The sequence below is a fragment of the Zonotrichia albicollis genome, chromosome 5 (assembly GCF_047830755.1).
Source record: "Zonotrichia albicollis isolate bZonAlb1 chromosome 5, bZonAlb1.hap1, whole genome shotgun sequence".
Lineage (NCBI taxonomy): Eukaryota > Metazoa > Chordata > Aves > Passeriformes > Passerellidae > Zonotrichia > Zonotrichia albicollis.
This window is the reverse complement of record NC_133823.1, coordinates 373,282-388,863: the sequence shown is the minus strand read 5'-3', so window position 1 is coordinate 388,863 and position 15,582 is coordinate 373,282. Positions and strand designations below refer to the sequence as shown.

The 15,582-nt window shown below is 44.4% G+C and overlaps 2 protein-coding genes across 7 annotated transcripts in view; one reads left to right on the top strand and one right to left on the bottom strand.

Annotated features, from left to right (window-relative positions):
* Positions 1-2,479: 2,479 nt before the first annotated feature.
* TMEM129 (transmembrane protein 129, E3 ubiquitin ligase) lies at positions 2,480-9,672 on the bottom strand. The gene is made up of 4 exons (XM_074540482.1): positions 9,148-9,672; positions 7,560-8,034; positions 5,221-5,380; positions 2,480-2,755 (listed from the first exon to the last, which is right to left on the bottom strand). The coding sequence occupies exons 1-4, from the start codon at positions 9,350-9,352 to the stop codon at positions 2,507-2,509; spliced, it is 1,089 nt and encodes a 362-aa protein (XP_074396583.1). The 5' UTR covers positions 9,353-9,672; the 3' UTR covers positions 2,480-2,506.
* TACC3 (transforming acidic coiled-coil containing protein 3) overlaps positions 9,207-15,582 on the top strand; it is a 21,310-nt gene continuing 14,934 nt past the window's right edge. For 5 of the 6 annotated variants that reach the window (XM_074540465.1, XM_074540463.1, XM_074540466.1 and 2 more), the window contains exons 1-3: positions 9,207-9,316; positions 14,681-14,861; positions 15,000-15,145. In XM_074540465.1, coding sequence (XP_074396566.1) covers positions 14,682-14,861; positions 15,000-15,145 — 326 coding nt within the window. In that variant the 5' untranslated portion in view covers positions 9,207-9,316; position 14,681. Of the gene's footprint in view, positions 9,317-11,011; positions 11,165-14,680; positions 14,862-14,999; positions 15,146-15,582 lie in introns of those variants that run through there. The other variant, XM_074540467.1, reaches the window with a different exon arrangement.

Sequence of the window (15,582 nt, the reverse complement as noted above, 5' to 3'; positions counted from 1 at the left end):
AACAAATGCCTATTTTTGTACTCTATTATTTTCATGTTCATATGGATTTTTAACAAGTTTTTAACACAGCTTTTTAGAAGCTCACAAATGTTAGAGGCATGCCAGATTACTTTGAGAATTTAAACTTGGGGAAAACAACTTGTTTTAAGGAATATAAGTCAGGTACTATCATTAACATAAATCATAATTTTGTTTTGGTAATTACTAAGTTTTCTAAGAGGCACTTCTGTGCATTAAAAGATGCAAAGGTATAAAACATTTATGACTGTTACTCTATTGTACTTTTATATTGAGGAAAGAGGTAGGATGAACAAAAGCAAAATTCCACTGAAGTGAAAACTTCGAGTCAACTCAGAATAGATTCCACTATAATAGAAATTAGGCATTTAAAGTTTTTATTACATGAGATACTATTGACAACTGACCTGGCTTTAGTCTGTAAAACCATCTGCAACTACATGCATCTGAGATTCTCAAAGCCTTTACGATTTTAGCCTCACATTCTTTACAATGAACATTTTTATTCTGAACAGGCAAAGTGCTGTAGGAACTGAATGGGGGTGGCAAAACTACATCTCCAAAATCCTACCCTCTCTTCTGCAACAATTTCAAGGGCCAATCCCTTGTGTCAGTGCCACATTATGTAAACTTTTCAGAAGCAAATGTTACAAAATGCTTATTTGTGAAGGGCTGCTTTATAGTGATAGGTGCATGTCAGACAACACCACCCTGCCCTGCAAGACCCTTCCAAAGGTTAAAAAATCCTGCAGAGACCACTTTAAATCTGGAAATAACTTTCTCACAGAAGTACTAAGAAAATATTTTAAATTCAATTGCTAATTGACTCCTACATTTTTTATTAGTTTTCAGATTTACCAACAGATCTGTCTGAAACTCCAGAACTCCATTTAATTCTATTCAGATGAAGAGTGACATGCCACTGAAGATCTCTTTGGGAAAGAGAGATAAATCCACACAACCTGTCTCAGTGTCAAATTTTCACTGTGTACATCCATACAATCCAAAACAGCGGGTAATGGAAAACAGAAGCCACTATTATTAAGAGGTAATTTACTTAATTGCATAGTAGATGTTGTATATAAAGCAACTGAGATATGCTGAAGCAATGAATGTTCTTTAGCTCAACCAGTTTGGAGTTTTACAAATGAATACTATTTAAAAATCCCAAAGTTAAAATCCAACAATTAAATGTTAGTTTTCAAGCAATGCTGTCAGATCTGAGTTAAAATCCAACAATTAAATGTTAGTTTTCAAGCAATGCTGTCAGATCTGTCTTCAGTTCTTTACCCCTCTATGGATTCTTGCTTGCAGCCACATTTGTAACCATTTCCTGGCTGGCTGCAAGTGCAGGTAGGTGCATTCACCACCTGTAGCTCAGCTGAGACTCATGAAATGTTTCATGGTTGTGATTCCAATACTTGTACCATTTTTACATCCAGCCACCTATTCCTACTCAAACCGGTTGCCTGTCATGGTAATCAAGAGGTTGTCACGTAATCACTGGCATGCCACCTCTGCCCATGATTTACTGGTAAGATCTTTGTGATTATTCAGGTAAGAGGTATTAAGAGGTTTTATTCTTGTAGACCAAAGTATTTTATACTTTAAAGTATTCCTTTCCATGCTTTAAAGTATTCCTTTCTCTGTTTGACCCACCTGTGATATTAATTTACAAATTAAAGCTCAGATGTTTGCTGCACTCCCTTCAAATGTATGTAAAAAAAGTCCCATCACCTAAAGAACACTGAAACCCTAAGCAATGTAGCTCCTGGAAACCAATAGATTTTAACCATGTATTAGCAGTGTAGGTAAATGGGTTGACAAATCCTTTCTGTTTGAAATAAAGTCATCCATCAAAAGGTATGCTAGAGGCAAATTAATGGAATAAAAGGTCCATACAGAATTTGTAAATCTTCAGGGATTACATTTCTCAGCCTACTGCAACCCTTTGTGGTAGATGTAGTGGAAATACCTCCTTCCAGCTGAAGGAACTCAACTGGTGCACTTGTTTGAAAAACAACTGCAAAGATTAATAATAACTTTAAAACTGGATTAAAGAATAACAAAAGTAGCAATGAAGTCTAACCAAAGCAGTTTTCTCAGTTAGCCCTTTATTAAAGAATCAAAACCCAAGTTAAATTTAAAAATATAAAGAATTTAACCTACGTTAAAACCTGAAAAAACAACAGTACTGCAAATATAGAAGGATAACCTTATTCCATCCAAAATGTAAGAAAGGAAAACAGGGGTTTAAAGAAAATTAAAATCCAGAAGCTGACATCATGTGAGTAAAATCCACAGATAAAGTAAAAGTGGAAAGGAACTGAAAAAGATTTACATCTGTTTTCAACACTGTAAAAGAAACCTTTAGAGTTTGTACCCTGGTTGAACATGAAGTCTCAGAAACTGATCTAGCAGGCCTTAAACCAAAGCCACTATGAAACACAGTCAAATTAAAAAAGTTAAAACATACTCAGTTTACTATTCATCGTATTAGGCAAACATCTAGGATGCAAAATTTGGCTCGGCAAGTCGGGCAAGGCACTTGGCTGGACAGCCAGGTCTCGGGGTGCTGCTGGTCCTGCCTGCTGGCAAACCACTTGCCCATGCAGGTGAGGCACCACATGGGCCGGCAGTAGCACTGCTGGCATTCCCCCTCGTTGGGCTCCTGGCAGTTCTTGATAAGCTTGATGTTGGCAATGGTCTGCATACAGCCTATGCAGGGCTCCAGCTCCTGAGGGAGGAGAAACACCGTCAAAGTGGGAACTGCACAGAACGGTTCCTGTTACTGCTTTCTCAAAGGCTTTTAGAAAATCAACTGTGGCAGGACTGCCCCATCAGAGAGTGTCAAATGGTTTTACTAGAACACTCTCTAACAAATGACAGCAAAACTATTCTCTGAGCAGAAAACCCAGAACTGCTGCATGACACTAATGATTAAGCGTAAATGACTGAAAAATAAATGTTCTTTCACTCTCTGAAGAGCTTCTAGCAGCCACAGCAAGGTGAGCAAGCAGTCAGCTTTGTCATTCAAACTATTTTTCCAAAAAATGGACCAGTATAAAGTAAGGAAAACAAACACTTAAACAGCAAATGGCTGTTCCTATCTTCCATCTTTCTAATTAAGAGACATAAATGAAGAAACCAGGGCTGTACTGAACACAAGGACGCACAACCTGAAGGTCCAGAAATTTACTTAATTTCTCTTGGATAAAATTGGAATAACTGATTTTGCCCACAGTTAATTATGCCACATGAACTTGCAGTTGCACATGGGGACAGTATCTTCTTGTGAAGTGTATTACAAATAATAAACAGTAATTAGCATTTCCCAGATCTTCTACCTGTCCAAGAAGACAGCACACTGAATAGGCACAGAGACCTGAATCTGTTCAAAATACTCCTGGTGGAACAAAAATCAGCTCTGTGGTCTCTATTTCCCATCTCCAGTGACTCTTCCCTAGTCAGCTCAAGTGTCTGCTCAGCTGCCCTGTCAGGGCTGTGGAGCAGATCCACATGAACACAAGCTACTGAGCTTTAACTTGTGAAGTTAGGCCTTGGCTTTTAAGCAGGAAAAATTCCAGCATAGAAAGATTAACAAATTTTTTCAACATATTAATGGAGCTTCAGAATAGGGAAAGATTCAATGGTGTATTTTTAACATCCTTATCATCTGTGATGTATCACTCTATGTCAAACCCAAGTTCAGTAGCTCAGCTGCCACTTAAATGTGTCACAAATTAAATGCTCTGCAAGAAAGCAGCTTTAATATCTTCTCTTTACTGTGACCATCTCTCTTTGCTGGCAGTGCAATCACACACACAACATAATGTGCAAACACACCTGATCCAGTTTTATTTTAGCTAGTTCACAAACCATATAAGCTGCACAACACTGGCAAAGATACCAACCCCTCACTCCATTAGCTGAACCAGTGGGCACAGACTCCCTGCAGGGTCACCAGTACTGGTTTAACTGGTTCCCTCTGATGCACTGGACAGCGCTGCAGTCACACTTCCAGCTGCTGCACAAGTATAATAATGACCAGGTCTCTGTGACTATTACTGGAAGTAGGACTCTGTGCTGTTATAATTAACACCATGTAATAATAGCCATAATAATTATAACCGAAACAAACCCCAGTTAAGGATCATTAGTTTATTTCAGCGGTAGATCCAGTAGAACCTGGCTGTCTAGAAAAGCAAGCTGTATTGGAGCAAACTGCATAAAGAACAGCAACAGCAGCTGTGGCTCTGGCTCCCCATAAATGATGACCCTGCATTTCTGCAAGTGCAAGGTCATCATTTCCAAATGTATTCATGTAACATTTTAGTAGCAATTATTACAGGGGGACTTTATGTCTCAAAACCATCATGCTCACAGTACAGTTTGCTCCCTGTAGAGAAGGAACAGAAGCAGCAGCCAGAGTTAAGGTTTGTGATGAATTTACTGACACAGCAGGTGAGCATTTGTGAAGGAAGCATCACCCTGACTAAGCAAAGAGCACTTGGGCTCCTGGCATCACTGACCAGGAGGCCTGACTGGAGTCAGCCTTGGCTGTGCAGACCCTAAAAAAATTGTGCTTGGCTGTATCTTCTCAGGAAGTTAAGGAATCTAGGCCATGTCTTATCAGGGGCTTATCAGTATCACAAGATGAAACTGTAAGTCCTACAGCTGTACACCCCCACCAAGGGGCACTTTAACCACCAGTCAGACTCTAAGTGAGTGACTGCAGCCCCCAAGCCCATGGGGCTCTCCTGTAGAGTGGCCTCAGGTAGGTAGGAGACCTCTCAAGGGATCAAGAGATCCCTTACTTGGTATCTGTTATCTACAGAAAGGTAAGTAACAGTTTATATTAGATCTCAAACATATTGTATGCAAGCTAGCTGAATTGTTAGAAATGTAGAGAGTAGCAGGGTGTTCAACTGCTGTTCAATTACCATTTAATTACTGGCTGAATATTGCTTGATTATTAAATGAGGATTATTAAGCGGTAATCACATGATAAATATAATTTAATCATAATTTGTCATTTAATCCATATTTTAAAAAAACCTTTTTGTTAACCTCACAACAATGAATTCTCTTAATAATTCACTGGATATAGCCCTAGGTAAACATTTATCATTTACACAGTAATCACAGGCTCATCCATATTTAAAATATAATTGTTAGTCTCATATGGATAGAAAGTTTCACCTGAGCGCTTGGAACGTGGTATGTCTGGTTTATTTCCACCAGAGATGTAAAGGTTTCTAAAAATAAATCACTAAGGCTTTGATGGATCACAACATTAGCTGCATTGATGATAGGAGCACGGAGCTTCTCCCGGAGCTCCCCATACTCGGTGGAGTTCAACCTGAAGAAGAGAAGATGCAGCAAAATGTTACCATGATTATCCACCCAAATACCTTGCAGAGGTTAACATCTGAAGTGAATCCACAGAAAAGCTGGCATTTATTCGTCAGAATAAGTACACAGAATTGTGTTTTCTTGTTTTCTTCTGCTATTTATTTAGTTACTGGTTTTGGCACAACTTGGTCAACAGAACATGCTGTCCTCATTCATACCTGTGCAAGATTGCCAGCAGGGTATGTCAGAGATCAGCTAAAACATCATACAAAAATGAAGGATTTTGAAGTAATCAGCATGAAGAAAAGCCATGTAGGTATGTAAATCATGCATTAACTGCAAAGTGCTGTTTGCACCATTTCTGTCACCTTTTTAATGCCTCTTTACTTAGACCATATTCTCAATTGTAAACTCTTGGAGAATTTAATTAGGAGAAATTAGTTGTATCATGCAGCAGACATCACAAGGTGATACAGTTCTACACAAACAGCAGAGGAATGTCAATCTATCAGGTTCTGTGATTTTATGATACAATCTAAATCACAGAAATTTCACAAAAGTCACAAACCACTGCTGATTTAAGGCTGCAGCAAGCTGTGTTTCACACCAGCTGCTTCTGTAAATTAAATTTAAATGATGTCCACAGCACTCAAGTGGCACCTGAGACCTCACACAGGATCCTACAGTGATATATTCCTGCTGTCATCCCTTTTTAAGAGTTCTGAACTGTAGTGTCAAAACTCTCCAACTGAATGCTTCCACTCATTAAACAGCTTTCATGGAGAAGTCCCTGGAAGACTGCCCTCATTTTCCTACCACTCTCTGAATTCCCAGAGCCCAGCACAATGCAAGGCTGGCTTAGTTTTTACTGCTACAGGATAATGTCATTTAACAGATGCTGTCCATGCAAATCAGACATTTATAACCAGAGGAACAATTCACACCGAACATGCAGAGACATGTGGCCCACCTGCACAAAAGCATTGTTCTTCCAGAAACATCTCACTCTATTTGATTCTGGATATATACAATGACCCTGTACGATTCTGCTACATTCTAGCAGAGATTTACTATCACTGACATCTTACTAGAACAGCTTTTAAACACTGTTCTTGATGCTATTCTGTTTAGTCACAAAATACAGTTTGGGCTTAGGACATTTTTTCCATAAAAGGAATTGTCAAACAACTCATGTTTTTCTCAGCTGTGGTGTACTCTGGCACTGAAGTGCTTGCAGAAGAAAATCATTAGTTGTTTAATACTAATTTGGTCATCACTGTCACGGGTCTATAAAGTCTCTTTTCTTTGCATTGTCATGCTTACCTTAACCACCCTCTTGTTCTGAGTTCTGTTCACCTAGATCTCTACCATAATCACCTCTTTGCCTTCCTTGTGCTTGCCCCACTTGCACACCTACAAGTCTGGTGATCTGCATGCTTTTAATTACCTAATAAATGCTCCTGACATACAAATTTACAGCAAAAAGATACCTTTTCAAATATAATTTTAGGAGCACTAAGATGGTTTTTAACAACACAACAACAAAGACTTTTGCACGCAGAAGTTTCTGCTGAACTTGTACTTTAGCCTGGTTACACAGAGACCAATGAGATAAACAGCATGGGCCCTTGCAAAACAAGCCCTAACAGTTCACAATTATTATGATTTACTCCTGTGAGAACACATAAGTCAGAAAGGGACCAAAATTTCTTCCTTGTTTTAGGGGCAGTTGGTTTGCAGTAGCTCAGTGAGAGCTCTTCTGAGCAGTGATGAAATTGTGAGCCTTAAACACAAAGAAAAATCCAAAGTCGTGGATGAAAAACAGACAGTTTTAGACAAAATAGCTATTTCTCCTCACCCAAAATTTAAAAGACTAAAAAATCTACCTTTCATTCCTGTTGTCCATCTCTCACCTTATTTTATCTAGTTACTTCCTTCTGCATCCAGCACAATCCTCTCCCTAAGAATGGATCAAAGAGGCCAATCCCTTTGTTTATCCGTTGTGTATTCAGTGTTGCACTAAACAACCTTCCCTACATTGCATGGCAGAAGTGCACACAGAGCAGCACTGAACACCAGGCAGGGACCAGAAAGGAAGGGCTGAGTCTCCAGATTGGTCACAGAAGTGCTCCCTCACACCATCAAACAGCACACAAGCAACAGAACAGGTTCAGCAGTTGTTTTACCGGATATCGAACGCCTTGACGTAGGGATTAATGCTGGCAACGCGGATGGTCAGGAACTGCACGGGCACGTTGGAGTCTGGCGTGAGCTCGTGCTGTCTGGAGTCCGTCACCGTCAAGTGAATGTCCTGCTGCTGGGCAACATGCAAACAGTAGGTGGTCACTTTAATCACCCACGTGTCCGTGACGATCACCCTGGCTCCTGGCGCTCCCGTAGCAAATTTGTCGATTCTCCTGAATTCTGTGTTGATGGAAGAAGCCACTGTCCTCCAGCCTGACTGTGGGAGAGCATGAACAGCGAGTGTCCGGGCTAGCGGATGATTATTCCAACCTTTCCGTGACCAGTAATATGCCAGGGCACTGGTGATTGCTGGCAGGAGAACAGCAAAGAAGAAGAAAGTTTTCCACTCTTTTGAAGCCAGGTAGAAAAAACAAAGATGTTTTTCAGGTGCAGCAAAGCACATACCAAGGTAATAACCTGAAAAGGAAAAAAAAAACAACTTACTTTCAGAAAAAAATTAAGCACCTGCAAAAGCAGATACCCCATAACCATATGGTTATCTAAGCAGTGAGTTCACCTCCAAGAGAGGTATTGTATTTCTGGATCACTTCAAATTCAAGCCTCTTGTCTCAAGCAAGCTGAGATAAATTCTTAGGCATCAGTGACTTTTACCAGAATTACATACCTAAAGGAAAGTGATCTGAATTCGGTTGTTGAATAAAATTACCTGCAAGATGCCACTAAGTTTTAGGAGAATTATATGGCTAAAGGAAGCCAATTTGCATTCCTTGGTTAATCACAGAAGATGATGCACTGGAAGGAACTCACAAGGGTCATCAAGTCCAACACTGAGCCCTGCACAGGACACCCCAGGAGTCACACCATGTGCATGAGAGCATTGTCCAAACACTCTTTGAACTCCATCAGGCTGGTGCTGTGCCCACTGCCCTGGGGAGCCTGGGCAGGGCCCAGCCACCCTCTGGGGCAGAACCTTTTCCTGATATCCCACACAAACCTCCCCTGGCACAGCTTCAGGCCATCCCTCAGTGCTGGCACTGCCACCACAGAGCAGGGATCGGTGTCTGTCCCTCCTGTTCCCCTCAGGAGGAATTTGTGACTGCACTGAGGTCTCCTCTCTGTCCCCTGCAGGCTGAACAGCCCCAGCGCCCTCAGCCTCTCCTCACACGGCTTCCCCTGCAGGCCCTTCACCCTCCCCGTGCCCTCCTTTGGGCACTCTCTGACAGTTTGATGTTTTTGTTACCTTGTGGCACCCAGAGCTGCCCCAGCACTCGAGGCGAGGCCGCCCCAGCCCCAGCAGAGCGGGACAATCCCTGCCTTGCCCGGCCGGCCATGCTGGGCCTGATGTCCCCAGCACAGGGATGTCCCTGCTGGCTGCCAGGGCCCTGCTGGCTCACCCGCAGCTTTCCCCTGCCCAGAGCCCCAGGTCCCTTTCCCTGGCACTGCCCTCCAGCCCCGCACTCCCCAGTCCGTACTCAAACCGCAATTCCTTTGTGAGTGCATGTGCAGCGGTGCAGCCCGCTGGTTACAAAGCTCGGGGCGCTCACTCCAGGGGAGCCGGGGCACACTCACCGAGGGGCAGCAGGGAGTGCGCCAGCAGCGTGCCGGTGCTGCGCCGCAGGTGGTACTGCACGAAGGCCGCGTCCTCGCTGCCCAGCCAGGCGGACAGCAAGCTCTGCACCGTCAGCCCCGCCGAGCGCACCTCGTCGGGCGGGAACACGAAGCACACGGCGAACACCAGGTAGGCCAGCGTGAAGGTCACCGCGGGGCTCTCCATGCTGCGCCCCGTAGGGCGCCGGGGTCCCCGGGAGCGGTGGTTCCCGCCGCAGCCCCGGATGCTCCAGCGGGGAGCGGTGCTTCCCGCCGCTCCAGCGGCAGCTCCTCCCGCAGCCCCGGATGCTCCAGCGGTGGTTCCCCGGCAGCCCCGGATGCTCCAGTTGTAGTTCCCCCGCAGCCCCGGATGCTCCAGCGGCAGCTCCCCCCGCTCCAGCGGTAGTTCCCGCCGCACCCCCGGATGCGCAGCGCGGGCGCTGCCGGGCCGGCAGGGCCGCCGGGGCGGGACCCGCCTCTCCTTGCACCGATGGTCCCCGCCCCTCCGTCCATCTCCTCCCGCCCCTCCGCGCCTGCCCGGCCGCCAGCCCCCAGCCACGTCCCCCTTCCGGCCGGGTCCGGACCGAGCCCGCGTCCGCCCGGCCCAGCCCGGCCTCGCCGGGACGCGCAGCCCTTGCCCGTGGCCCCAGGCACTGTCCGTGCTCGATGTCATGCTCCACAGGCCTGGCAGAGGGAACTGATTCCAGTTCTTTATGAATGTAAAAGAGCTCTGCTGGATGAGGGCAGCGTCTTTCTGAAGGAGGGAAATGGCCTGTTTTATTTAAGCGTCGGGAAAAGCTTCTCTTTGCTTTTCCTGGTGTATTTTATGTAATGTTTTCTAATATTTTCTAATAAGACAGTGATGTAGGATCTTAAAATGCCTTAAAGGGAGGTGTGTTTCAAGGTATCTTCGTACACCCCCACATAGTAAAGGGAGAGGCCTGACAGGAATCTCTTGTTACTATTGAAGTACAAACAATAGCCAATAACCACAAGATTTGCTGTTTCTTACAGAATGTAGGAAGCCCCCTGCACACACCCTGTTATAACCACAAACTTCTATATTTCTCTCTTTTAGAGAAAGAGGAGACTGTATAGCTGGAAAAGCACAGCACAGAAAGCAGCATGTGATGTTACATGCTACTAATGATGGAAAACCAAGTCAATAGTAAATGCCACCCATGGAGTGTGACATTCTAAGGCTGGCAGATGGCTGATGTGCTACTGCTGTGATGGAGATCGGGAATTCATGGTGGTTTAGTGACTCTTGAGGATGGTTACATCAGTAAAATCATGCTTGGATTCTCTGCATCTTACTTCATTCTAAAAGACATCCTTGTTAACAACTTTATTGTTCTAACAATCACTTCGTTGTTGCTGTCTGATGACTCAACAGTAAGGGCTGTTTCAATGTGCTAAATAGACTGTGAAGTCCAGTAATAAAAAACGGCTTGTTGAAGCAGCAAGCTTTCTTTCTGTGATTTCATGCAAAAGAATGAAGCAGAACAGCTGAGACTGCAGAATCATAGAAACGTTTGTGTTGGAAGGACCCTTAAAACTTATCTCATTCCCACCCCCCGTCATGGGCAGGGACACTTTCCACTAGCCCAGGTTGCTCAGCGCCCCATCCAGCGCGGCCCTGAACGCTGCCGGGGGTGGGGCAGCCTCCGGTGCGGGTCTGTCCGGGGGGACACGGACACGGCGCAGCCAGCGGGGTTTGTCCCGGCCGGAGCCGCTCTGCCCGCACCGCCCGCTGTGCCCCGCGCGGGGGCGGGCTCGGACTCGGGGGGACGCAAGGGTCACGCGTGACGCTGGCCCCGCCCCCTCCCGCAGGGCGCTCTTCTGATTGGCGGGCGCGCCTCGAACGCCGCTCCCTCATTGGCGGACCGGGGCTTCCGTTGGGTTTGAAATCTTGAGGCGGCGGCGGAGAGGCTGTAGTTGGCGTTGTGTGCTCTCTCAGCTGGGCATCCTCAGGGCTGGTCCCGGGATCTGCCGGCAGGTACGGGGGGCTTGGGGACACCGCTGTGAGGTGGTGTGAGGCTGGGGCGAAGTGTTTGGGTTTCCTTTTGTGAGATTGGGCGCTGCAATCTCGGTGAGCCCTCTGTGAGGGAGGGGGAGGGACAGGCTCGTGGAAGTTCGGGCTCTGTAAGCGCTTTGGGGCTGGGAGGGGCTGTGTCGGGACTTCTTTGTGAGGTTGGAGGCTCGGGGACCGCTCTGGGAGCTTGGGGTGTTATAGGGGTGAGCTGTGGGGCCCCTTTGGGAGCTTGGGGTTGGGGGAGGGTTTAGGGGCCTTTCTGTGACCCTGCAGTGCCGGGGTTGTTCTGTGAGTTTGGTGGAAGGCTTGGTGACCCCTCTGATCTTGGGATGGTTTGAATTTTTTGGGGGGCTGGTTGAGGGCCCCTCAGTGAGCTTGAGGCGTTTGGGGAGTTTAACGACTCCTTTGTGAAATTCACGCTTGAGTGCTGTGGGACCGGGGCTATCCCCTTTTCTAGGGGTGTCTGGGGCAGCTCTGAGAGCTTCAGATTTTTGAGGTTTATTTCTGTCAATTTAAGGATGAAGTCAGAAACTTGGGGGTAATGGGTGGAGCTCAGGTGTTCTGCCCCACTGAAGTGGGGGGCGAGGTGAGGATTTTGGGAGCATCTCTGTGTTTGCAGGATTGATGGGGAGCCCGGGTTGAGTCAGGAATATAGAGGGACCGAGGCAGGGTTGGGTTTGGGTTTTTGGGGGTTTTTTGAGTTTGTTTTTTTGATTTAAAACATGTCTTGGTGCCATGATGGGCAGGGATGGACCTGCTGCTCCTTCCCGGGCCTTGCTGCTCCTCCCCTGCAGTCAGGAGAAGGTGATTATGAGAGAGTTGCTTTTCAGAAGAGTGTTTATTTGTTCTGAAGTGAGATATTTGCACTGAAATAAATACATATGTATACAGCAGTCATCTGTGTCAGTTTGTGTGAGAATATTCACAGCACGTACCAATTTGCTTTGCCTTCAGCGAGTGCTCTGCACATCGGCTGCTGGAGGAGTTCAGAAGGATAATTAGGTAGAAAAATTCCATCTCTCTGCATGTTCAGTGGCTTTTCAGGCATTTGAGACCACGTTGGTGTTTTGGATATTGTGTCCTGGAATTTGTTAAACAGCAGGTTAGGCTGAAGCACTTTACAAATGATGGCTAACTGAGGATTAATTACCTGATGTCATGTCACTGAGTTTATGTCAATTCTTAACTGTAGAATGGCAGGTTCCTGCATATGCCCACAACAATATCCTTCTAAAATAAGGAGCATTTCCATTTTTGTGAACTTTGATAGATCCATGGAAAAGTTTGGGTTGAAAGGGACCTTGAATATCATCTAGGTCCAACCTCCCTCACAGGGACATGGACGCTTTCCAATGGATCAGGCTGCTCCCAGCCCCATGCAGCCTGGCCTTGAGCTTTGTTTTGCAATAGTGGGAAAACTTTCTGCTTTTCATAATACTTCTGTGTCTTGGATGCTGATTACTTCAAACAAAGATATGAGTAAGGCCACCCTTTCACTTTATCACAGCTGCTAGCTAATGAACTTGTGAAATATTATTTGGATCAAAATTTGACTGCAAACTTTTAAAATAAAATTACTAGTTACTTTTAGTCTTTTAATCCTAGAAAGAAATTTGTTTTTTAGATTTACTATCTAAAATGGTATATGTATATGGTTTCAATTTATTTGGCTTAGCAACGGTGCACAAGTAGCTCAACGACAAAGCTGAAAAAGTCTCCAAACAAACCTCCCCTGTTTATGGAGCTTGTTTTAGAAGGTGCTGACAACTTTACCACATCCTAGGCTTGCTTCTAAAGTAATTACAGTAAAAAATACAGTTTGTAAAGATTTGCTTCATCTGTTGTCTCAATTTTAGGATGGAATAACGAAAGCAATGAAGTTCACTTCATGTTCTACAAGTGGTTAATGTAAAAATACTTAATTCAAAAACCAACCTGAACTGAAGCATTAATATGATGAATAAAGAAGGAATGAAGGAATAGCTAATACTGGCGTGCTTTGCATGCCTTTGCATCTGCAGCTATTGTTTGCATTCCATTGCTGATTGGAAGTGCTGCTGTCAGACTTGCAGACAAAGCAGCTGAATTCTGTGGGGAGTAGGAAGCAAATTTTCCCATGAGGATTAATGCCTATATTAATGTGCAGAAATGTTTGGAGGCTTCTATAAAGAAATTTAAATACAGAGGGGTAAAGAGATTGAAAACATGACTATAAAATTTTCAGTCCAAGTGTTCTTGTTACCACTTTGACACTGAACACAAATGGATGTATAGATTAATCCTGAATATATGATGGAAAAAGGGGCGAAGGATGACATGTTTGGTCAAATCAAATCAATTTGAGATCCCTTAGAATGATTACACACTGCAGAAACCCAGAGTCTCTTCCACTTGATACTGGTTATCTTGCACAGGTGACAAAAGATACTATATCAGCTCATGTGAAATAAATTGCTTTGATAGCAGTTTTCCAGATGAATAACTGCTCTTCTCAGGTGTCATCCTTCATGGACAGTGGTTATGTTTAGATCTTCCTTGCCTTCTGTCTAGCTCTTTTTTCAAAAGCAGCTGTGCATCCCTGAGTGTTATTGTTAAACCTTTAAGAACAGCAATGGCTCCAATGGGAATAAGAAGCAGGTAGAGTTTAAGTACTACATGGTGTCTTGCCTGGTGTGTTTTAAATGTGCTTTTTCTCTATTTCTAATTTATTTTCATCCTTATTCTTGGTAGCAGCCCAGGCTTTAGTTTCAAGTCCTTCACACTAATACAGGTAGGTCAGTATTTAACAATCTACTAAAGCTTGTGCATGTCCAGTCTAAGAATAATATTTCAGAAGTACCTTTCTAATGATACTTTTCTCATTTGCATACCAATAATGTCTCTGCTGCAAAGGATTCCTAAGTACTCTGTGCTTTACAAGAGCAGCATACGCTCAGACAGTGCAGGAAAAGGCTGATTTGATCCGGGACTCTGATCCCAAACACACCCGAAGTAACCACATTGGTTTCTGCTGTTAGCTGGTGTGCAATGCAGTCACGAGGCCGTGGCAGTGAACAGGTGATTGCCATCTGTCTCATGTGGCCCTTGCAGGAGCAGTTGTGTTGCTCAGCCGGGTGCCCTGTTCCGGGAGACACGGCTGAACGCCGCTGCTGAAGGGGCTGGGAGGGAGGAAGCGCTGCAGGTGACAGAGCTGCCTTTAGAGGACAGGCAGGCTGGAGTGTGAGCTGGGGAAGGCACAATCAGCTTCTCAAGCCCCTACCAAAAGCCAAGGGGCTGTGCACTGCTGCTTTCAGATCCTCCAGAGTCTCCTGAGACAGGCCTTTCCCTGGGAAGCCTTTCCATGCTTCCAACTTTCCCTTTGAAGCTGTTAGTCCTGGCTAGCCAGTGCCAGGCTGCCAACTTCTTCCATTATCTCAAAGTGCATCTGGCTGACCACACCCTCTCATTCATGCTGCGCTGCTGTGTGTGTTGATGTTCTAGAATGAGTCTGCAGATTTTAAATGCAGAAAATGGAGAAAATGGAGGAAGCCTTAAGGATGATTTAACAGCGGAAGACTGCGACTTTTTCTTTGCGCCGCCGGAACCCACAGGGAGACCTTCTATTCTCCGCCTGTCCCAGAAAGAAAACTTGCCGCCAAAAAGTGGGGGAAAAGCGATGAAGGTAAACTTCTGGTTCTGTATTATTTCTATTTTCTCCTTCTATGACAGTTGCCACTGAATGCATGTGCTATTTGGTGCTTGAGAAGTACTGTGCTCATGTTTTTCCTTTTTCTTCCCCCCCCCCACCCCTTTCTCAAAGGTAACCTTTCAAACTCCTCAAAGAGATCCTCACACTAGAAAAATCCTGAGTCCTGCAATGACAGACAAACTTCAGGCTGCTTTTGCACTTGACGACTGCCGTGAAGATGTGGCAGATGATGTTTTATTTGCACCCTCTGATAATGAGTGAGTAGTGTTATCCATATGGGGCATGCTCAAGTTAACTTTCCCTAATGTAATCCTGTATAGTTAAAGTATAATATTCTACAACAAGATATAAACTATGCAAGATGAACAAAATTAATATTGACCAATGCATGAACTTTTCCAAAGATAACTGTCAATACTTTTAAGAAAATTTTATCTTGATTGTAATAGTAATTATTGAACTTTATTCCTAACTCCTCTGTAACTGATTTCATTAAGTTAACTAATGGTACGGATAAATAGCTTGAGAAGAGATACTGTAAGAAAGTTTTGTATTCTCTACTTGATGTAAGGTTTCTGTGTGAGAATACAACTATTCTGAAGCTAAGCCTTAAAATATCTTACCTTGTATGTTAAGTACTGTTGTATCTTGAGGACTAAATCTAAAGAGAAATCTTCTGAAGGGTTAGATTGAA